Genomic DNA, 25,148 nt, shown 5'->3' with positions numbered 1-25,148 from the left:
AATAGTCAATTCTACATTTTCATGGTATGATAAGATTGTTTGTTTTATTTCTTTTATCATTATTATTTTTAAATTTGTTTTTTTATTTATTACTTTTTTTCGCACACGAAAATTTCCTACAAAAGCCCTAATCCACCTGTTGTTAAGAAAGACAAATCTTGGTACGCCTAATCCGTTCTGTCACTGCCTAGTCAGGCGAGTCAATATGCAGAGTTGTCTCCCGTGGTAATTTGTTTCACCTGTCCACATTCGGCATTCGCTCACCGCTCATGTTACTTCAAAGGAAAGCGTAGCCATGACTTGTTTAGGATCATGGCCCAACTTTTACCAACTGATTCTAGGGATTTATCAGAGGATCCACTCACTTTAGAGGAAATTTTAACTGTGTTTAATAATCCTATAAATGAGGAGCAAGCTTGGGCAGTTTGTCATCAATGTGCAAATTATTTTTCTCTAGATACAGCACGGCGCACTTTTCGTGAGTTATATACACATGGAATACGTTCCGTTAGAATTAAAAAGGATGGAGATGTGATCATAGACTCTACAGAAGTGGTTTTACCCAAGGGACCTCAAGGTGGGTATATAACCTGATAACCAAGTAAAGAAAGGGATCCCTTATGTCCCCGCTCTATGCAGGTTTTCTTGAGTATTGGAAATATCAGCAGTAGTTTACATGGTGGTACATGTTTTTAAAATGAATATTTTTTTCAGTTAAATAAAAATCAGTTTTAATTTTCTTTGGCCATCATGTGCTAGTAGAGTTGGAAAAAGTGGACATATAAAAAGCTATGTTTTGGGTTGTCATGTGTCATATATAGGGGCATTTCTTCTTTTATGACTGTTGTTAATTGTCAAAACCTGACAGTCTTACAATCAACATAATTATTGGAAAGGTGTCGAATATTTCTATAGGGTTTGGAGTAATTTTAGTTAATCCAGGCATAATTAGGGGTTATTATCCCAAACAGTGCACATGCCAATACCTGAATGTTGTCGGCATATCCTTTAAAAACATTCAGAAAGTCATTGTCGAGTTCATTTTCAGCATTAAAACGACAATCCTTTGACAAGGACCTCATAATAAATTGATTTGATTGGAAAATATCCAAATAATTGCACTCAAGATTTTAAAATGATTAAACTAAGTGATTCTTACAATAAGGAATAGTTTGAGTCGGGTATGCAATCATATTCCTTTGATGTCACGAATGACTGAATTTTAGCGTAATTTCCAGCGTATTTCTATTCCTCTTTTATTGTAATGAATTATGCAGCAGTATTTATATGTACTGATTTCTTGTTTGTTAGTAGTTATTCCTAGCCTTCCATATTATGTTGCCAGCACCAATATAACTCCATTCTAATTATTCATACATTGTGTAGATAACAACATTTACTATTTTTAGTCTGTATTCATAAAATTTCAAGAATGTTTTCATTAACATTTAATTGTAGAGGATTTTGAAAATCTTACTACTAAGTCACATTATGAACAATGCAGAACATAACATTTGTAAATTTTAAGTTGATTCCGATGACTGTCGTAATTAGGGTTATGTGCTATTATTGGTCGAGGGAGAGACATAGCCCCAAACAAAGCTACTTATCATTTTCTAATCCGTCAGAACAAAGAGGGTACATCTGCACAATGCCTGGTGTTTGTTTATCTCGCCTTTGTATATCGGTAAAAAATGTGTTTGAAGTTTGATAAGAAATAGCTCTTAAAGGATTTCCGATATAAATGGGTGCATTGGGAAATCCCAGCAGCTACCTATACACAATTTCACAGATAGGGTACCTGACTATCAATGCAATCGTTAAATGACCAGGAATGTGCACAGACTTGCAATTTTTAAGATCAATATCGTAACTGGTAAATGCATGTGTAATTCAGGTTGGACATTTAAAACATACAATTCAGTAGAGAAAATGGCGTATTGGCTGCACTGATAGTCTAAGTGTAGGGAAATTTTGAAATGATTCTGATGCATTTTTTGGGGGAGTAGAAAAAGTGTTGCCTGGGTTTATTGAAGCAGTATTTGACGTGAAGGTCACACTTCCGTTTGTTGCTCTACCATTTGTTTATTGTATATATTCCTTTCAGTACCTTATTGAACAGAAATACATGTTGAAAGGCATAAAAAGCTTAAGAAAAATTTACCTATATGGTGAAGAATTTAAAGTTCTATGCTCCGTATTGTTAAATATGTCATCTTTAGAATTTGGGAATGAATCATTTCTAGCAGGCTTTAAGCATTTGTGTGTTTTGGCAGACAGGAATAATTAATGCAGGTAGATCTTTTGTTACGGAACGAGTCAGGCATTGATAATCTAACGGGTACATCCCACTACGCCATAGCAGCGATCCTGGATTCTCCGACATGCTATGTGTGGGCTGGAGGGAATGCAGTGGATTATTAATGATATTTGGCTCCTTCCACAGAATAACAATATCACAACATTATCTTTCATGCTTAGGCCAGGTAAAATTAATCTTTAGATTCTCATCCTAATTAGCTAAATAATTGGGGCGGGTGGGCGGATTTTATTTTTTATTTTTTATAATTGCTAAATTGTAAGTATGAACATTTTTTTCATATTCTTTTAAATATTCAAAGAAAATTCTTGCTTAAATTATTAGATATTTATTGTTAATTAACAAATTATCAAGTACACATATACGGCACACACAAAACAAAATGAGGTGGGGTTCTGATACCAATAAATTTTGTATGCATGACTTCTCATCGGCCTTTCCCTAAATACCCTTTAGTTTTACCTACAAATCCCTCTGTTTTCTGTAAAATATCATAGATTTCCACCTTCCTCAAAAATTGGATCGTTCTTGAGACATGACATGTTCGACAATAAAATAGGTCATATTTACAAAATCTATAAAATGTTCTAATAAAATATCCTACTGAAAAAACCAAGGCCTGAACAGTTTTAAGATTTAACATTTTCTTAGCACTAAACATTCTCTAAATTCTGTCTACGATGTTTTTTTTTTTTTAAACCAAAATCACACACAATTGGAGATCGTTAAAACTTGACCAGGTGTCATTTTCCGTGTCTATTTTTATTATACTTAGTTTTAAGAAAATCTTTAAAAACTTGCTCATGCCAGTGATGGTATCTAGATGTGTTTATGCTATTATTTTTTCTCTGCCTACTCTATACTGAAATTAATCTCTTCCTTACATATTTAAACTGCTTTTATTGCCGATTTTTCTCCATTCTTCACATGGCTCTTTTGCTATAAATAGCGACACGCGACTTTTAATACAGACGGTGGGTTAGATAACTTTTTTTTAACTTCACCCAAATTCTTAACTAAATAAAAATACATGAAAATGCCTTTATTAACACCCAAAAATCAAAATAAAAAAAGCCGGGCGGGAGACTTTGAGAGGGTAAAACGGGGATTGTAATTCCAGATTAATTTTATCTGGCCTTATCTATATCATGTGAATAATACAAAAATGATTAGCTAAAATGCAGTTAGCTGATAAAAGTTCATGTAGTATTTTGTTAATTTATGGTAATATTCGCTCTGGTTTGGATGTATCAGCATGTTATTATCAGCCTTCTAGATTTATAATTACACACATCCCATAAAACAGCTGGTACTATTAACATGAGGCAATATCTTGCTGTTATTATGCTATAAATCACCTTTAACTGCATATACATTTCAGTAAACATATAAAAATCATTAAAACGAAAAAAAAAAAAAAGTTATTTAGTCCCCAGCTTTACTAAAAAGAGTGTTTGCTCCATCATTAAGTCATATATTGAATATAGCACCCTCTCTTTTTCTTGTTGTCTCGAGTCTTGCCCATCCACGTGTGTCACCCATTCTGATTCACGTGTGTGAAAAGTCTTGCCAGTAGTGAACTCATGGTTGCGGTTTTTAAGGGGGATAGTTTCACCATTCAGTCCCCCCACCTGCTGTTGTGACAGGGTCTACCTGTCAAATGTGTGAGACATCTTGTTGACCTTCAAGCTAATAATAGATTTTATGCCACTTCCCAGCTGTAGTGCAGAACCTTTTTAACATTATCCCTTTCATGTATGTCTAAAGAGAATTCTTGCAAAAAACCAATGTTTCCTGGAATATTTTCTAACATTCAATGTCTTTTGACAGCTTCATTCATGCATTTATTAGAAATTACAAGAAATATATATACTTACTTCTAAATCACCTGACCTTGAGAAATTTAAGTTTTCATACAGGTCTTCCAAAACTAAAGATGTACTTCAACATTTTTTGGAACAAAAGTGATCAATAACAGTACTGTTATATGACATGCCTATTTCTGTAACATGATAAATTGATTGAGTAAATACCTGTGCTAGTGAATTTATGAGAGGGAGTCGCCTAACATTTAATCAATTGTATGGGGAATGTTTTAGAACTTTGTATTTGAAGTAGGGGTGGACGCAAGAACTTTATTGAAAATGGCAAAGTTTTGAAAAATTATTTTTTGACTTTAGCAAAAAAGATCACATTCATTATGTGCAAGGACACTCAAAGGTCTAGCTTGTGTTAAAAGTAAGTGCCTTTTCAGCAACTGTCCTGTCAGATCAAAATGTTTGATGATTTGACAAATTTGACTGGTGTTCATGAACCCTGTACATAATCAGAGTGGCTGGTTACAACAAAGCTAACTGTCTGATCGAGAGCTGTAAATCACTCTCTCTGCAGATCTCATCACTAGGATAATTAGCAGGGTTTTGAACTGTAACAGATAAAGCATGCTCTGCATTGAAAAGGAGAGAGAAAAACAAAATTTTTGTTGCAGCTTCTGAGCTTCTCTCATTTATGTCAGACATTGATATTTGACAGTCTCTACATGTTGCAGAACAGGGCAACAATTAATCAATTCTAACAGGTGCTCCAAGTCCTGAAGACATTGATTAAAATTGATTGATTCACATTTACATAAAACTTGTGGCTTTATTTGGTGAAGATAAGTTAAAAGCCTGTAACTTTAGTATCTAGTAGAATTAAACATCAGTGTATTGGGAGATTGTTGAGAGGTGTTGCTGGGTAGATTAAGGGAGGCAGTATTGGGGGACTGTGTACTGTGTAGAAGGGTTGTGGGATAGATAGAAAGGGAGACCTAATCTCTGATGATTGTGTTTCTTTGCTTGCAGTTGGTGCCGATGACAGCTGACTGTCAGATTACGCCACACAATCAAATAAATGTCAGACTGGAAAATGCTACTAGACTACATTATTTTATTACTAAATATTGATTGCCTATCATTACTTTGAATAAAAACTAGCTTCTTCCTATAACCCCTCAACCCCACCCTCCCACCTTTGGGTGACTTGGAAATCTCCTTAAGCCCCCACCCCTCGAACCTCTGAGTCATTGGGAAAAGGGGACCAGAAATTTCAGTCAAATGAAAAAAAAAATATACTACATCAATTACATATGTTAGAAATGAATTTGGAATGTAGAAAACTCTTTTTTAAATTTTAATTATATTAAATTTTTTGGATAGTTTGAATAGTGATGACAGAACATTTACTGGTCATAAGATAAATTGGCCTAGAGAAAATCAAAGTAATAGATCTAGAGTTGTGTGTTTTTATAATTTGTCATTCACCATTCATCACAATAAAGACAAGGTAAGGAATTTGGTACTACATGTATTTCAAAGCATGTCTGTTTATGTTTATATGTTCATCCACACATTCTCTGAATGAGAAAAGATCTAAGAAACCATAAGCCCTTTAGGACAAAGTTTGTGTAATTGTACACTAAGAATATTTTGACAAAACATCGCTAAAATGATTTCCAAAGGTCCTTGCTCCTAGCGCCAAGTGGGGCAGAAAATTCCTGACTCTAGTCTGTCTAAGTGACCAGGTGACTACAGATAGAGGAGGGACGTGACTCACTCCCTCATACATCATAGCGTGGACAAGTATCACAGTCTGATGGTGGACCAAGGCCCATTACAAGAGAAGTACCAGTAATCCTATTAGCCAAGTGTGATCTTCAGCTGAAGTTCTAGCTGTTAATCCATGTCCTTTAACTTAAGAAGGAACAGTTAACTTCAAATCCTGCTTCATAAAAGCTGATTGCACAGTGGAAATATATAAATGTAGTCTTTATATCCAGACATAATATGTCTTTACTGTCTGTCAGTGTGTACAATATGAATTCTGATCTACAGGGGGTTCCTACTTTTGTTTTGTCTAAAAATTCCAAATGTCATAAAGGATGCACTAGATAAGTCTGCTCTTAGGATGATTTTGCTCGTTATGAGGTTGGCAATCAGATACTATCAGACATTTGTCAAATTCACTAATTTTGGCCTTAGATCTCTGTCTGTCAGTTCACACCTTTTGGTTTTAAGGAGGACCCTGTCTGTAACCTGTAAAAGTAAGCTTCGCATGTTACTAAGGTGAAGGTCAAGATCAGAGCTGTATAAGACAAGTGTATAAGGTTAATATTGGTCAAATATAGCTGTCACCATTTGGAATGTGTGGAGCATTGTATTGATTAGAAATAAAGTTGAAGAGTTTTACAGTACTAAAAAATAATTGGAAGGGGGCACCAAATCAGAAGTGTACAAACTTCATTATTCAATATACATGTACCACATTTACATGAGCTTATGAAATGGAATTCATGTTAACCTATGTTCTGTTTCATGTAAAACAAAATACAGATGTGACCATGAATTTAGAATACTCATTATAGTTATTTGGTAATTATAAATTCATTTATACAAAGAACATGCAGAATTATCAGGTTATTGGCATAAACCTGCAAACTTAGTCTGATTTTGTACTGGAATCAATATTTTAGATACCAGTTTTCAATACATGTATATTGATATGATATCAATTTTCAGTACACACTGATATTGATGTAATACTTAAAGAGAACGGTCCCCTCCTTCATTCAGGCTCTAGTTTAAACATTCTTACATTCCATTCTGAATTGTTTGGGTTAATACTTTACTGGGGGATTAAACACAGAGTCAATGTGTATTGAAAACTTGGTCTAAAATTTATCTCCACATGTGTTTTATTGGAATTCTTTGGAATAAGTCCAATTGATTTCAACACATCTATCTTGACAATTGACTTTTTGGATTCTCTTTGGACCACAGGAAATTTAAATGGAAAATACAAGAATTCCTTTGCATAATAGCTTATACTATATATCAAGTATTTGACTTGTCATATCTGATATCAGTACTTCTTAAAAGAATTCAGGAAATGAAAGTGTACGAATGAAGGTACTGCATTGAAAAAACATTTGACATTACCCACCTGTACCTAAGATATATGTACCAGGCAAGAAGGAACTTTTGCAGCCTTTACAAATTACAAATTTACTAAAATATCAGGAGATTTGATGTTCTCTGAATGTTTAAGGTGGTCTTTTCTGAGATTGCTCCTAAAACATGTAAAAGAAAGTTTATAATTACCCTATTTTTGAATTGAAAAATGGGACAGGGCAGGAGGGAGGGGGCATGCATGCAGTGGAGATAGTGACGTACATCATTGATTTGTCTGTTGATAGAATTGTTAACCTATAAAGTATTAACATTCTATTTAGTTTATATTAATTATTCAATAAATATGATACAGAGTATAGTGTGACAAATCTTGATTATTTTGAAATAAAACAAGTTTTTGACCTGGTTTTGGTCTTGGACAAACAGTTCCTAAACCAGATGAGTGAGGTCATTATAAGTTGACCAAAAATCAATTTTGTCAGGAGTCAGGAATTGTTTGATATTATGATCTGCTTTACTGTTGATAGATCTAAATGACTTCATCTCGAGAAAAAATAAGTCAAACTAAAAATTTATTCATTTCCTAATTAAACTCTAAATTTTTTTATGTATGTGGTATTAAATTCATCATAAGGTAAAGACTCTATATTTTATAATCAAGGACTTTGGAATATATATCTTTTAAAGCTTTCTCATTAGCATATGATTTAAAGCTATTGTGTAATGAAAATGGACACTAAAGAATATAATTTGAGTGAAAAATGGATTATTTTATCTGGTTGTCATTTTAATGGCCTCTGTGAATTATTAGGTCTAAAAACCCTAAAGTTAATATTCTGACCAAGTCTACTATTTCCTTAGAACTTTGCAGATGAAATATGCAACATGTCCAAAACTTTTAAAATTATTAATAACTTTCTTTTTCAAATTATCCAATTAATGCAACTTGACTTGAAGTTGTGCATTTTGAATACAAAAATGCTTTTAAAAAATATTTGAACATGTTGATTGTATTTAAAATTTAAGTGGAGTTGTGTAATGCTTTAAAAGTCACATGTTAATTTATATTTGTTATAAGTATTAATGTATTTAAATTAAAACATTTGCTTTATTAATTGCTCATAAACTTCCTGACCAATAAATCAACCTACAAATGACTTACAGAATCTTCTTTTTTTAATTTTCAGTCCGCAGAAGAAACTCGGTGACGGGGAAAGACATTAAAGTTGTTACAGAGAGTGATGTAAGTACATTATAAACAATGGGCTAGTACCCTTGCTGAAGTATAATGAGTTAGTAGCCATATGTATTTAAAACAGTGCACCACCTATTTAAATATTAAGCAACCCTTGTTATATATTACTGGCATACAAATGGACAAATGGTGATGATTTTAAACGAGTAAAAAAAAAATATACATATCTTGCTTTCTCAGATCCATAATGATGTATATGATCAAGTAACTGTTACATTATTTTCCAGTTGATGTATCATATGATAAAAAGTGTTAATTTAAACTACTAATTCTCCTCCCATCTTATCCAAATACCAGAAGATCTACCTTGCTTATCCTATTTACTGTCAAAATCTAGATGTTGACATTGAATCATACCCAAATAATTCCATGGCAATATTAAATTTATAAAATAAAAGTTGGGCCTGTTTTAATATGTTCTGTGGGACAGTGAAGCATATTGACATTTTATTCTGTCCATGCTCACCATTGCCGAGTTATCAGAGCTTCCTGAGATAAATTCCTCCTCAATGGTGATGATTCCTAGATGATTTGTTGACATTGTTCAGGCCTGATAAAGTACACATGGTGACAGGATCATGGCTACTAATCCTAATTCGTCCCCCTCACTATGGCTCCAAATTTGTGGTTCTCTGAATTACAGTTGAACTTTGATAGCTCGAACCCTTATATCTCAAATATCATGGATAATAATTTCAGAGTGATTTGGAAGTCCCAACTGCTTATAATACTTTAAGTAATTTTTGACAACAATATCTCATATCCTTGGCTATCTAAAGTTTTTTTTTTTTGGTCCTTGAGTTCAGGTTAACAAGGTTGGATTATCATGTAGTAAAACCCATAACAATGTTGGATTTATATATGTATAGTTTCAAATTTAACTAATTCCTTATACGGATATAAGATATATAGTGTCAATCTCTTTGAATTTTACTGTTTAACAGTATGTATATTATATATATAGTTTCATATGTTGACAAGTTCCATCTCTTTGACTTGAAGGCATGGAGTTCATGTAAGCAAGAGATCAAATTTTCAATATTACATATCTCAAATTTCTCTTTTCAGAGGATCATGACAAATATATTTAAATATATATTCTAATATAAATTTTCTTTGATTAAATTGTTGCATTTCTTAATGTCATACAAATGTGATGTTTGCTTTACTGTGGGAATTTCAGTACTATACATCAAATGTGACTTTAAGGAGTGTAATTAAAACCCCCATTTGAACAAGAACACAAGTTGACAATGGATGACCTGACCTTATTTTCTGCTATAAATGAGATTACGATCTTTCTCATCACCCTTTTCTTCCCTCTGGATCATGTTTCTGGACAAATTAACTCTTACGGTACCCCTTAATGAAAACAGAATCTTGTGTAACTCAGACCTAAATATGAATCTGTAGTTATTGTAAGAATCTGTAGTCATTGTACGTGTTTGATCTACATGAAGCCTGACTGTGAATGCCTATTGTGGCTGAAGACAGGGAGTCTTGCTTGTAAACAAATCTTGTGGAACTGACCCAGGGGTCATACACAGTATAATTAACACAGACATGACAGAGACAGGTTTTATTTAGTGGTCTTAAAAGGCCGCAAATGTCAAAATATGGTTCAGCGATTTGACTGCAAGGATTAGCTTTTAAAAACTGACATCTCAGTACCGATTAACTGTCCCTAGACAAAAGACTACAGCATGCTAACACCAACAGTTAGGAAAACTATGGCAACAGAAAACTACTGCAACCCCACCATTAATTCTCCTAAATACATTTACAAGCCAAGTCACTGAGAATTTCATAGGAGCTGCCTCCAATACATTGTTCTATCTCATAGCTTGTTGAACTGTCAAGAAATGCTAGTTTATTGTCTTACAGTATACATACACCCTCTTATCACTTAAAGACATGAGTATTTTACAACCCAGTGTACTTTAAACCTGTCAAACAAGCTGAAATTCTGTTAAGTAATTGTCCTCAACTACTGTAGGATTTCTATCATGTGACATTATGGTACTGTGTTAGTCACCTACTGCTGGTTATAACTACTGTATTAATGACTTCTCTCACTGATGTGGTCAGGTTATAACTGGTCTACTTTGTCCCTGATTCTGTGGTCACCCCACATAGCCTCTTGTCAGTGACCAATCATTAATGGTTTATTTTCCCCAGCTGTGCAGCACTACATCTTGACACTGGTACCTAAATATTAAAAGTGGTCATTGTCTCTGTTATATTGCCTGTGTATCTAACACCCCATAAGTCATAAATATTAACTACTGGTATTCAAAAGTTGATTGTAATACAGAATAGATAAAAAGGTTATGCTGTGAGGGTTCAAAATCATAAAAAGTACAAATAAAGGGAGGTAACTTCTGTTTATGGGAAAAACAACTTGTGGTGGAAATGTTTACTATATTTACTTTGTCAATAAATCAGTGAATTCAAGAAATGGTAAAAAGGTTTTCTATTAACATATGATAAAACTAGAAATTTAAGAGTTAACTACCAGCCTGCGGAATGATATTAATTATGTAAATATTCCCGTATATTGTGATTTGTTGACAAATAATGTCCTATTGTTTTTAATTAATTGTTAAATATCCAATTGCTTTAAATTTGATATCTTGAGTTCATAAAAAATTTACTTTGATTTAAAAGTTTGTAAGTGAGGGAAAATGTAGTATTCATAATGATCAAAACCTTGACACCAATTAAGTGTAATTTCTTTTGCAGTTATATATCGTACCAGTATACAAATTGTCATAACCATGGGACACTTAGCCAAGAAAATTTTCTTATGTGGCTGAGAAATACTCATAAAAGAAATATGTAGATCATATCACACCCGCATGAAGTATAAAGATTTATATTTATTTACTAGCTGTGGAAATTGACTTTATATTAGGATCGAGATGCTTGGGGCAGTACGTCTCAATTTAGAAAACCAACATGTTTTGTGGGAACACAAAAAGTCAGGAGGTTTATTTGCTTTTCATTTGTGCTAGATAATTTCTTTTTAGACATTTCACAATTTTGAAACATCCTAGGGTTTGAATAAAAGAATATTTTTTAAAAAGCTAATAGGATTGCATTTTCTTCAATTGTTGGTCATTCAGAATTTAAGCCTCTATTGTCCCTACACTTGGAGATAGCGGCCACCTTTAGAATACTAAGTGGATTTAACGCTGCAGAGAAAATTAGCCTTTCTTTTCTTAATATACACTTATGTGTAAACTGTCATCTAAATAAACCTTTGTATACATGTCATTTTACCTAAATCTCCTAATGAAATCCCAGTTCCTGCTATATACTCTACAGAACTCTGATGACTTAGCCTGATTCTAGCTACATGTATATACTACAGGAATATTCTTTTTATAATATATAACTTGGTGCTTACATCAGTTTTTATCTCTGTATGCATATTAGCTGTCAAGTGAGAGATGTACTACATCTCTGTACCAGTGTGTATACATAAAAAAACTAATATTACCTTATTAAATCCAAAGATTTACTATGGCCACAACTGGTTTGATCATGTTTATGTATGCAACCATTCTTTAAGGAAACATATTTATTTAACTAATCCTTGATTTGTTGTTTTTATTCAAATTGTTTAGTTTTGATTTCCAAATCATGCTAAGTGATAAAATCTGTAAGCTATATGTCTTAAAAACACATTACATAATTTCAATAAGGTAAGTGTTGGTTCTCTGTTAGTTTGGTGACAATTCCTTAGAAAAGGGAACCAGGGGGCACAGCAATAGAGCCATTTAAAACCGTTAACATCGCCAAGTGACAGAATTACGTAATACAAACATCTTGACCTCTCACACATTCCTGTTTTCCTTGTTGTAGTCTTTAAACTGTGTATTTTTGATCATTTCAGAGTTTTACCTTATGGTGGCAAACTAGGGAAAACTTTAGGTAGTACGTCATTTTAATGGAATGGTTTTTATAAAATGAAATGTAAATTTCCAGAATATTAAATGTAATTTTGTCTTTGCATATTTGATGAATATTTTGAAACAAGTGAAGAGGGTAAATAATATTGGTAAAAGATCAAAATTAATTCTTTTTTGAATTGGCATTCCTATTACGACAGGTTTTTCTTATCCACACACACAAACATAAGAATGTTCAGTTATAAGTGACTGGACTAAACTATAATTTAGTATAGCTTACAATCTAGTTTAGAGAGAGATCTAAGGTCATAGATGTGCCGCTTGATATTTCTTGTATGATTAGAACTTTATAGTAATTGCAAGGTAAATATTATAAAGTGTGTGTAATGAATTAGCAACTTAACAGGTTTCAGGGAAAGTTTTTATAATTTTATTGCAAATAAAAACAACTTTGGTCAGTATTTCAGCATTGTTTTGGAAACAAAATGGCTGTTAAGGGTTGCTGTGTTTAGAAAGTCTTGATCAGTTCCTAGCTGCTTGTTTTCTAGGTTTTGATTGGTTAATTCTATGCTGTGTTTTACAGGCTTTGATTGGTTCATGCTATGCTGTGTTTTACAGGCCTTGATTGGTTAATTCTATACTATGTTTTACAAGCTTTGATTGGTTGATTCTATGCTATGTTTTACAGACCTTGCTTGGTTAATTATTTCACTGATTATTTCATTCTATGCTGTGTTTTACAGGCCTTGATTGGTTCAATCTATGCTGTGTTTTACAGGCCTCGATTGGTTGATTCTTTATAATGCTGTGTTTTACAGGTCTTGATTGGTTAATTCTATGCTATGTTCTATTCTATGCTATGTTTTACAGGCCTTGAGTGGTTCCTGCTGTTCTGTGCTTTACAGGCTGGTCTCTTTTGGTTCAATCTATGCTGTGTGTGTTTACAGGACTTGATAGGTTCTTGTTATGCTTTGTTTCATAAGTTTAGTTTATGTGATGCTAAATTTTACAAGCCTTAATATGTTTAAACTCTGCTTTGTTTTACAGGCTATGGTTTATGCTTTGCTTTGTTTTACAGGCTATGGGTTCATGCTCTGCTCTCTTTTACAGGCTATCCAGGCTCTGGGAGTGGTTATCTACCATGCTCTGCCCTGTGATATTGGTTTATGCCCTGCTTTGTTTTACAGGCTATGGGTTCATGCTGTGCTCTCTTTTACAGGCTGTCCAGGCTCTGGGAGTGGTTATCTACCATGCTCTGTCCTGTGATATTGGTTCATGCTTTGCTTTGTTTTACAGGCTATGGGTTCATGCTCTGCTCTCTTTTACAGGCTATCCAGGCCCTTGGAGTGGTTATCTACCATGCTCTGGACTACGGACTCCAGGAATCTGAGGAGCGACACCTCAGTCACAGCCTGGAACATCTCCTGGAGGTGATGATAAATCCAGACGAGGAGGATGATGAGGAATTACAGAACGCCTGCGACGAGGGCATCGAGAAAGATGCCAAGGAGGGGTACACGTTCGCAGACATTATTGTGGTACGTAGCTCCATAGGAGTATATTTTTGCATAACCATGGCTTGCACTTAAGGTTCCCAATATTTTCCTGTAATAAAAAAAAAATACACTTTTATCTCATTACAAAATTTCCTGTTAGCCATATAGATGTACTGTTGTCTATGAGTGTATTATGGAAGGTCATTCTCCCATGATGAGCCTTCTTTTAGTCAGGCAGGTCAGGAAGACAATTTTTATATTGTTGGTCCACACTACAGAGTAAATCTGGATTAACTCACTTATCCTTGGTAGGATGACTCACAGTAATTCTCATATGTAGTGTTAGTTGACTGAACCAGAATCATACAATGTCAAACACATGCATGTGTAAAACAAAATCAGTTTCACCCAGGGTATTAGAACTGGGCATACAATGTGAATCAAGTACATTTTTAATCCAGTTTAAGTTAATCAGCTAATCCTGATATAGACTGGTGTTGATTTTGACAGAAGCCTTTTGTTTAAAATACAAGTCAGATTCATCCATAACCTCAGCAAGTGGTGAAAATCTAAATGTACCTCGTAAATGAAAGAGATTTCAGTATTTTTTTTCCAATTCAATACAGATCAGTCAGATGATAAAAACCTAACAAAATATCCAGATAATTAGGACAGATATAAAAGACAAATCTCCTGGAATGAGTAGAGACAACTGTTAAACCAGTTCAAATAAAAACTTCCTTTTTGATGTCAAGTCTAAAAGACCTGTAAGTTTTTATAGGAGACAGTTGTCAAACCTAACCCACACCTGAACAAACAAGATCTCAAACAGTCCTTTAATAAAATCACAACTTCTTATTCCTTGGTTTTTATGGATGGGTGCAAAGTTTGTAAATACATGAAAAGGAAGCTGAGATGAGTCCAAATTAAGATAAGAAGGTGATCCCCCACCCCTCCCCAAGTGTTGATAAGAAAGCTTACCTATTGATTTTTTGGTCTGGGTTTTTAGGTCACCTGAGTAAACTCAGGTGACCTATTGCTATCTGTTTTCGTCGTCGTTCGTGTACGTCGTACGTCGTACGTAAATCGTAAACTTTTGAACATTTTCAGCTTCTTCTCTGCAACCACTGAACCAATTTCAACCAAATTTGGCACAAAGCATCAATGGGTAAAGGGGAACAAAAATTGTGAATTTCATGATCCCTGCCCCCCTGGGGCCTGAGGGGTGGGGCCAAAACCACTAAAATTAGTGCAATCTTTAAAAATCTTCTTCTTTACTCCTGGACATCAAGCAGTCAAACTGTTTGCATGATTGTAATCAGCATTGAGTCCTCTACCAAAATTGTGAAATTCATGGCCCTGGGGTCAGGGGTTCTAGTGCTAGGGCAGGGCTAAATATGTAGGTAGTGATAATGCATTATTTCTTTGAAAATCTTCTTCTCTGCTCCTGGGTATTAAATAAACCAACTAAGTAGTTAGTTATGATGAGCAAGAGTGCTTCTACCAAAATTGTGAATTTTATGGCCCTAGGGTCAGGGGTTCTGGTGTTAGGGCGGGGCTCTATTGATTATATAGTGAAAATACATGATTTCTTTGAAAATCTTCTTCTCTGCCCCTGGGTATCAAATAAACTAACTAAGTGCATAGTTATGATGAGCAAAATTGCCTCTAACAAAATTGTGAATTTTATGGTCCCAGGGTCAGGGGTTCTGGTGGTGGGGGGGGGGGGGGGGCTTTATAGATTATATAGTAAAAATACATGAATTCTTAGAAAATCTTCTTCTCTGCTCCTAGATATTAGATAAATTAACTAAGTGCATAGTTATGATGAGCATGAGTGCCTCTATCAAAATTGTGAATTTTATGGCCCCAGGGTCAAGGGTTCTGGTGGGGGGGGGGGGCTCTATAGATTATATAGTAAAAATTCATGAATTCTTTGAAAATCTTCTTCTCTGCTCCTAGATATTTATAAATAAATTAACTAAGTGCATAGTTATGATGAGCATGAGTGCCTCTACCAAAATTGTGAATTTTATGGCCCAAGGGCCAAGAGTTCTGGTGTTAGGGGGGGGGGGGCTCTATTGATTATATAGTGAAAATACACAAATTCTTTGAAAATCTTCTTCTATGCTCCTAGGTATTAAATAAACTAACTAAGTGCATAGTTATGATGAGCAAGAGTGCCTCTACCAAAATTGTGAATAATTTTATGGTCCCTGGGTCAAGGCTTCTGGTGTTGGGGGGGGGGGGGGGGGCTCAATAGATTATATAGTAAAAATACATGAATTCTTTGAAAATCTTCTTCTCTGCTCCTAGATATTAAATAAACTAACAAAGTGCATAGTTAAGATGAGCAAGAGTGCCTCTACCAAAATTGTGAATTTTATGGTCCCAGGGTCAGGGGTTCTGGTGTTAGGGTGGGGCTCTATTGATTATATAGTAAAAATACATGAATTTTTTAAAATCTTCTTCTCTGCTCCTAGGTATTAAATAAACTAACTAAGTACATAATTATGATGAGCAAGAGTGCCTCTACCAAAATTGTGAATTTTATGGTCCCAGGGTCAGGGGTTCGGGGGGGGGGGGGGGGGCTCTATTGATTATATAGTGAATATACATTATATTTTTGAAATATTTTCTTCTCTGTCTCTGGGTATGAAGCAGATGAACTACCTAAATAGTTATGATGAGCAAGGGCCCTAATCTTGCAAAATTTTGAATTTCAAGGCCCCAGGGTCAGGGGTGGGGGTGGGGGGGGGGGACTTATATACAGAAAATGAATTAATTGTTTGAAATCTGCTCCTTTGTATTTATAAAACATTTATTTATTTTTTGATAGACAATTTTAACGGTGCCTTTTTAAAATTTGTGCAATGTGTGGACCTAGGGTCAGGGGTTTATTTCACAGTGTTAGGGGCATTACTGATTATTGCTGAATATTACTTATTAGTTGGAATGCATTTTTTCCCCTACCTTGCGTGGGTACATGGGTATCAGTACCCTTGAGAGGTGATTATGAATAATTCATGAATTTCCTTGAATTTTTCATGAATTTTATTCATGAAATGTTCATGAAACGTTCATGAAGAAAATTGAAGATCCTATGAACTTATTATTGGGCATATTTAAATCAATAAACCAAGCTAAGCAACTGCTAAGTGTATTGTTATGATGATCAATGGTGCCTCTTTCAAAATTGTGAATACCGTATCAGGGATTTTCCACTGCCCCGTGTAGGGCCGAATATGGGCCCCATTCCCAATTGCAAAATCACTCTATTTTTAGGTCACCTGAGTAAACTCAGGTGACCTATTGCTATCTGTTTTCGTCCGTCGTCGTGCGTCGTGCGGTGTGCGTCGTGCGTCGTCCGTTAACATTTGAACATTTTCAGCTTCTTCTCTGCAACCACTGAACCAATTTTAACCAAATTTGGCACAAAGCATCTATGGGTGAAGGGGAACAAAATTTGTGAATTTCATGGTCCCTGCCCCCCTGGGGCGTGGGGGGTGGGGCAAAAACTACTAAAATTAATGCAATCTTTAAAAATCTTTTTCTTTACTCCCGGACATCAAGCAGATAAACTGTTTGCATGATTGTAATCAGCATTGAGTCTTCTACCAAAATTGTGAAATTTATGGCCCCAGGGTCAGGGGTTCTAGTGCGAGGGTGGGGCTAAATAAGTATATAGTGAAAATGCATTATTTCTTTGAAAATCTTCTTCTCTGCTCCTGGGTATTAAATAAACTAACTAAGTGCATAGTTATGATGAGCAAGAGTACCTCTACCAAAATTGTGAATTTTATGGCCCCAGGGTCAGATGTTCTAGTGTTAGGGCGGGGCTCTATAGATTATATAGTGAAAATGCATTATTTCTTTGAAAATCTTCTTCTCTGCTCCTGGGTATTAAATAAACTAATTAAATGCATAGTTATGATGAGCAAGAGTGCTTTTACCAAAATTGTGAAATTTATGACCCCGGGGTCAGGGGTTCTAGTGCTAGGGGGGGGGGCTAAATAAGTTTATAGTGAAAATGCATTATTTCTTTGAAAATCTTCTTCTCTGCTCCTGAGTATTAAATAAACTAACTAAGTGCATAGTTATGATGAGCAAGAGTGCTTCTACCAAAATTGTGAAATTTATGGCCCCGGGGTCAGGGGTTCTAGTGCTAGGGGGGGGGGGAGTAAATAAGTATATAGTGAAAATGCATTATTTCTTTGAAAATCTTCTTCTCTGCTCCTGGGTATTAAATAAACTAACTAAGTGTATAGTTATGATGAGCAAGAGTGCTTCTGAAATTTATGGCCCCAGAGTCAGCGGTTCTAGTGTTAGGGCGGGGCTCTATAGATTATATAGTGAAAATGCATTATTTCTTTGAAAATCTTCTTCTCTGCTCCTGGGTATTAAATAAACTAACTTGCATAGTTATGATGTGCAAGAGTGCCTCTACCAAAATTGTGAAATTTATGGCCCCGGGGTCAGGGGTTCTAGTGTTAGGGCGGGGCTCTATAGATTATATAGTGAAAATTCATGAATTCTTTGAAAATCTTCTTCTCTGCTCCTGGGTATAAAATAAACTAACTAAGTGCATAGTTATGATGAGCAAGAGTGCCTCTACCAAAATGTGAAATTCATGGCCCCAGGGTCAGGGGTTCTAGTGTTAGGGCGGGGCTCTATAGATCATATAGTGAAAATTCATGAATTCTTTGAAAACTAAGTGCATAGTTATGATGTGCAAGAGTGCCTTTACCAAAATTGTGAAATTTATGGCCCCGGGGTCAGGGGTTCTAGTTTTAGGGTGGGGCTCTATTGATTATAAAATGGAAATACATGAATTATTCGAAAAAATTTCTTTTCTGCTCCTAGGAATTAAATGAACTAAGTACATAGTTATGATGAGCAAGAATACCTCTTCCAAAATTTTGATTTTATGGCCCTAGGGTCAGGGGTTCTAGTGATAGGGCGGGGCTCTATTGATTATATAGTGAAAATACATTAAATCTTTGAAAATTTTCTTCTCTGCTCTTGGGTATTAAGCAGATGAACTACCTATGTAGTTATGATGAGCAAGGACCCTAATCTTCTAGAATTGTGAATTTCAAGGCCCCAGGGTCAGGGGTACCATAGGGGGAATGTACTTATATACTGAAACTGGATGAATTGTTTGAGATCTGCTCCTTGGTATTAATCAAATATTTTTGAAAAGCAAGGGTGCCTTTTCAAAAATTGTGCAATGAGTGGATCTAGGCCTAAGGGTCAGGGGTTCATGTGTGATTGGGGCATTACTGATCATGCTGAATATTACTGATTACTTGAAATGCATTTTTTGTTCCCCCACCCTGCCTATGTGTATTAAGTAAACAAACTAAGCAACTGCTAAGTGTATTGTTATGATGATCAAATTGTGCCTCTTTCAAGATTGTGAATGCCATAGCATCTTGCTTAAAACATTAATCAAATTAAATCGCTGGAAAGTTGTTGCATAATGCTCAGGTGACCTATAAGGCCCATGGGCCTCTTGTTATAGTTTAAGTGTTTTAAATCAAAACTTTGAAGAACATAAGCTTTATGATAGTATTGAGAGATATTTGGTCTGAATTTCTTTTAACATTCTTCTCAATATAAAAGTGAATGTTGTGTAGAAATTGATTTGAGATGAATGTATGATTGAACAAACAAAATTGAAAGTGACAGGTGTTTTATTCAGGTACATTTATAGTGTAAATATGTGGACTTGACTGTAAGAAATAAGAAATGCTTGGACTTCTAAATTTATATACTTCTATATAGTGTCAACCAAAGAGGGAAAAAATAACAATATAACCTTAACAAGCATTTTAATGACAGAGTGTATATTTTGAAGCACAAGGGTGTTGAGTTTTTCCATTAACAGTAGATAAACTGAATTAAAATTCCAGGCATGGTGAAGACCGTATTTTATCAGAATTTGGCAACACTAATGAAATCTGGTCAGGTATAGCTAGGAATCGATTGATTATTACATTCAGGTTACCCCTTCAGTGATTAGGAGGGGTTCAAATTCTGACATGAAATATTTATGTACCTAAGTTTTTCCATGATGATATTTCACAGATTTTAAGCCTTGTCAATAGTTAGATATATATCAGGTTTAATCAATCATCTACAAAATAGTAAGTTAATTTCAATGTAGACAAACGTGAAAGGTTATTGTAATTGATGTTGATGGTACGGAAACGAACGGAGAGATGAGACAAATGATTAGGGGTAAAGGCCCACTCAAATTCCACAAATATTTCTATACAAAAGTTTTAATTTGTTCTCTGTATATGTACCTATAGAGAGATGAAATTAAAAAGGCGTTTTCCATCATTGTGATAAATAGGGATGAATTAAACCAGTCCGCAACAGATGGTTGGGAAGTTTATGTTTCCTTTAGGAGATTCCACACTTTGACAAGACAGTCTTCTAGCTGCCATTTATATAAAAGAACATCAACATTTAGAGACAATAATTGTCCCTCATCAATCAACATGTTTAACTCAGGTAGATAGCTCCACTTAGAATAAGCTGAATCATTTCAAATTGTATGGAGTGGAGGGGAAATTGCAAAGAAATATGACCCTTGATTAGCCTTATTTTTCAATTCTTCAAAATGAGGTGTTTGGGTCTTGGTGACATTACCATTGCATAATAACCAAAAACTCAGACATGGCTAAGCTGTAAAAGGAAGATTTGTCTACAGAGATTGCACCTCAGCTTCTTAGGTTATATCCTTATTTGTAAGACAACCTTAAAATGACATTGACTTCACAGTACACATAAAAAATGGTTCACAACTGAAGCATCACATTGCATCTTTGTCCTATGTGACTCCGACATATTTATATAATACATGTAAAAATAAAATAATTCATAGAAGCAGTACATGCTGACCTGAGTGCTAATTGTAAAATTATGCTTGATATTTATTGTACAAAGTTATTTAAAAATACATATCCATTGAATTATTAAATTTTGTTAAAAAAGTGTACATTAAAATATATGAGGTATATTAAAGGTAGTTTTGCTAGATTCAGACTAAATGTGATCGTGTATAAACTACAAATTACACATGACATATGAGAAATGCTGTGCCTTTTAAATTTTAATTGCAACTAGTGATCAAAGGGTTTTTTAAAAAAATTGTAATCTGAAAACAATTTTTCAAGGTTAGTTTCACCCTTTTGATTGTTACTGAGTGTTTCTAATATCCAGACCAAGATATGTGTATTGCTTTTAATGGTACAAAGTCACGCAAAGATTTTCTTTAGGACAACATATTAAAAAACAACAAACACAAGTCTGAAATTAAATTTCCAACTGTTCAAATATAAACACTTATGAATGAGTAGCAGTTAGTCATAGAAATATTTGAAATGGAATGTGATTTACATTTTTACAACATTATCATGATTATACAATTATTAAAACGTGTTAGTCATAAGATATTTGTTATACAGTTTGTTAACAAATGTGAAAATGAAACCAAGAAAATGTAAAAATATGTGTGGTAAAACCATTAGCCTTGAATTTCTTTGGTGAAACTGCATCTGTAAGCAGATGTATATATATGAGTTGGATACAATGTCCACCTGCATTAGTTGTCATCTTTGTGCACTCAAAGAAAAGAATTTCAGTGATGCCTGTTCTGTTGTATTGATTTGATATGGCAGGTTTCACCACATTATACAGATTCAGTCTCAAATATGTATGAATGACCTTGACCTGAAAAGTTAGAACTGCCATGGACCCAGGACTTTTAGAACATTTATTTAATTTTAAGCAAATATGACCCATGTAACAGTAACTTTTTTGGAAGCAAAATGGACTTAGCACCAGTGTTACTTAATGATAATGGCTGTTGGGCTGGAGTAATTTTGATATCTGGCTATCATTTAACATTGATGTTCATTGTACATGTATACCACTTATTTGATTGGCACTTCAAATTGAAATTTATGGCCTAAATCTTTTTGATAGGAATATGACAGACACAAAAATACTTAATTGATAAAATGCACCTGTAATCTCCATTATCAAGAAAAACCCTGACAAGGAATAAACAGGTTTTTGACTAACGCATGTAAAACAAGTTTGCCGTATGAGGTATTGATACCCTGTCCTGTCAGAAGGAGTTTATCAGAGGAGGGTGGCCCCCCACCATATCTTGTTTAATCCTGTTGTTCTTCACTAATCCAGCTGTGGGGGGATTTGTCACCAATCTCCGCTGTCTAAGCAGTTTGTTTGTTTGTACTTATCTGACCGGATGCCATTGGACATTCTGTTCCTGTGTCCACCTTAACAATAACGTGACCTCAGGATTCCATAGAATAATAAGAGCCACCAATATTTGATTTGTTACACATCAATTTATTTTATCTGGGATAGGGCGAAATTATGATCATAATGTGTGATTTTATCATTATACTATAGACTGAATGTATTGGGAAAAATAGAATCAATACAAGCATTTATATTACCGGTATTAGAATATAAGAATGTATTGCAGGTTGTTTGACAAATTAATGCATCTACTTTTCTAAACGTCAAACAAGAAAAAAAAATATCTTTCATGCAACAAGCAACACTGCAGTATGTTAGCTGTATTATGATGAAATTGAGCGAATTGCTTATTTGGAAATGGTAAACATACTTTAAAGAGAGAAGGATTGATCCCTTGAAGCAGAGAGAATGTTTAATCTTGGTATGCAATAAAATAAACAGTTCCTCAGGGTTTGAAAGTAAGACAGGAACTCCACAAAGATATTTTGCCTGAATATTTCTATGAGATAATCAATTAGACATAAACCAACCACTATGCAGATAGTGTCAAGTATGCCAAATCATTTTGAATTTGTATTGAGTATCTAATTATTTAATGTTTTATCCATAAATTTTGTTCATAGCAATTTTAACAGCTTCTTAGGTGACCCCAATCCCCCTTCCCATATCCAACTGTGGATGAAATCAGGGCGGGACATGATATTCTTGAAAATTTTGAATTAGCTCCATCGCTAATCTTTTATAATTTATATATTTTTACAGTATTACCGTTAAACATAAAGTCAAACAATGCAATTGTAATTTGATACTGTAATTCTTTATTTGTGTGACTTTCAGTTGTGTTCCCAGCACATTTCCAGTGACCTCAATGTGGGCCAGCACTACAAGGCAGTGTGTAAGGCCCTGGTGGCCGAGGCAGAGGAACTACTCACCTTCCTCAACAGAATCTCCTCAGGCAAGAAACAGCTGGAGAAGGTGGTACAGGACGAGGACCAGGCCAGGCTCGAGGAGCTACAGAGGTCTGACTGGGTAGGTCCAGCAATTAGTCTGTAGTTCAGGGGGGGGATCAGGCGAGGCTCGAGGAGCTACAGAGGTCTGACTGGGTAGGTCTAGCATTGTCTGTAGTTCAGGGGGGTAGTACAGCATTGTCTATAGTTCAGGATTGAAAGATGTAGGTCCAGCATTTACTATAGGTCATAGAGGTAGAGCAGAGCTTGAGGAGCTACAGAGGTTCTGACTCTTTAGTTTAGAGGGGATCGTCAAGCATTGCTTAATGAGCTACAGAGGTCTGACTGGGTACAGTGTAGGTCCAGCATTGTCAACAGTTCAGGGGGATGGGGGGGAGGGGAGGGGTAGGCAAGGCTGGAGGAGCTACAAAGGTTTCATTGGTAGGTCCAGTGTTGTCTTTAAGTTCAGGGGGATAGGGCAAGTTTGAGGAGCTACAGAGGTCTGACTCGGTTAGGTCAAGTGTTGTCTATTGTTCAGAGAGATATGAAGATATGGCATTGTCTAGTTCTGGGGGGAGGGGGGATTAGAGAGAGGTAGGTCCAGCATCTGCTTCAGGCTAGTTGTTGGGGGGGGGGGAGAGGGGTTCAGCATTGTCTATAGTTCTCGGTGATAAGAAAGATGTGTATCACAGCGTTATCTCCTATTATTATAAATTGAGAAATTGCATTTCTTTCTGGTAATGAATTGTGTCCCAAAAATTCCTAATGTAACTAAAGATACCTGCAGTGCTGACAAAATGGACTTTTGGAATTTCTATTATTTATATGATTTTGGACAGATAAATAAGAATGGTCTTAAATAACATGAGATCAGGTTAATAATAAATGACACTCATTACTAAAGCATCATATGATGAAGATATAGCAACTTTGGAAGCCCACAGAATTTTTAATGCCTATCTTTGGTGAGGTTTGTGAAGATGCCAACTGAGTGAAACATTTTAGAGTTTCTATTGATCAGGTGGATTTCTGCTTTGTCAGTGGTTTGGGTTTTGGTCTGAGTGTTCGGTTCATGAAGCTGTAATTATACAGAATGATAAACCAGGGCTAGGGCTGGAAAGTCAGGCTAATAAGGATATTGATCTCCGACCACCAAACTGAGAAATCCATTACCTACAAATATACAGTAAATATCAGGGCTATTAAACAGGCAAAAAAAAATCACAGAAAATTATATCATGAAATGTATGAATTAATGAAATGATTATCACATAATTGGTACAGCATTTGTAATACACCAGTATTATGGACAGTATGGGTGAGATGGGAGATTGCCCAAACTGTTTTGAAAAAGTTTGTTTGGTTTCTGTTGAAGAGCAATGCTTTTTGGTAAGATACACTAGCTATAAAAAGTTAAACTTAATTTTTTTGTTTGTTTGGTTAACACCAATGTAGCATGGTCTCCCTTTTTTCAGGCTCGATTATGGGTGCAGATTATGAAGGAACTAAGACGAGGGGTCAGGTTAAAGGCAGTGGAGCACATCACAACGCCAACAGAGTATGAGTTAACTCCCTTTGAAATCCTTCTGGACGACATCAAATCTCATCGCTACACCCTCAACAAAGTCATGGTAACTGTTCAATTGGTTTCTTTTGAGTGATGATAAATTAATTATGAAAAAAAAGAATGGATTATGTTTTGATGGCATGAAAGCATGGTGTCTTTTTTTTGACTAGTGTTATTTTAAATAAGGTTTTTTTTAGTGTTGGCAAATCGGACGATTTTTATGAACCGGTTACTCGCTTAATCTTCCGATCGAGTACCCGGTTAGGCCATAATAAATAAATTGCTAGATTCTCATCCGAATTTTTTCAAAAATCGAGGCGGGCGGGTGGCTTTTATTTTTCCTTTTTTCAATTTTACAGATTTTTTTTATTGACCTGGTCAATCGGATTTTATCACAAT

General features: G+C 34.9%; 1 protein-coding gene across 3 annotated transcripts in view; it reads left to right on the top strand.

Annotated features, from left to right (window-relative positions):
- The first annotated feature begins 207 nt into the window (after positions 1-207).
- Positions 208-25,148, top strand: part of LOC134269445 (protein spire homolog 1-like) — a 37,000-nt gene continuing 12,059 nt past the window's right edge. For all 3 annotated transcript variants that reach the window (XM_062751640.1, XM_062751639.1, XM_062751638.1), the window contains exons 1-5: positions 208-577; positions 8,457-8,512; positions 13,767-13,976; positions 23,073-23,264; positions 24,658-24,813. In XM_062751640.1, the coding sequence (XP_062607624.1) occupies positions 313-577; positions 8,457-8,512; positions 13,767-13,976; positions 23,073-23,264; positions 24,658-24,813 (879 nt within the window). In that variant the 5' untranslated portion in view covers positions 208-312. The remainder of the gene's footprint in view (positions 578-8,456; positions 8,513-13,766; positions 13,977-23,072; positions 23,265-24,657; positions 24,814-25,148) is intronic.

Source organism: Saccostrea cucullata, unplaced genomic scaffold, assembly GCF_032062105.1.
Source record: "Saccostrea cucullata isolate Sc308-1 unplaced genomic scaffold, CSIRO_AGI_Scuc_v1 ctg182, whole genome shotgun sequence".
Lineage (NCBI taxonomy): Eukaryota > Metazoa > Mollusca > Bivalvia > Ostreida > Ostreidae > Saccostrea > Saccostrea cuccullata.
Note: the sequence above shows the minus strand (reverse complement) of the source record. Positions and strands in the feature narration are given on the sequence as shown.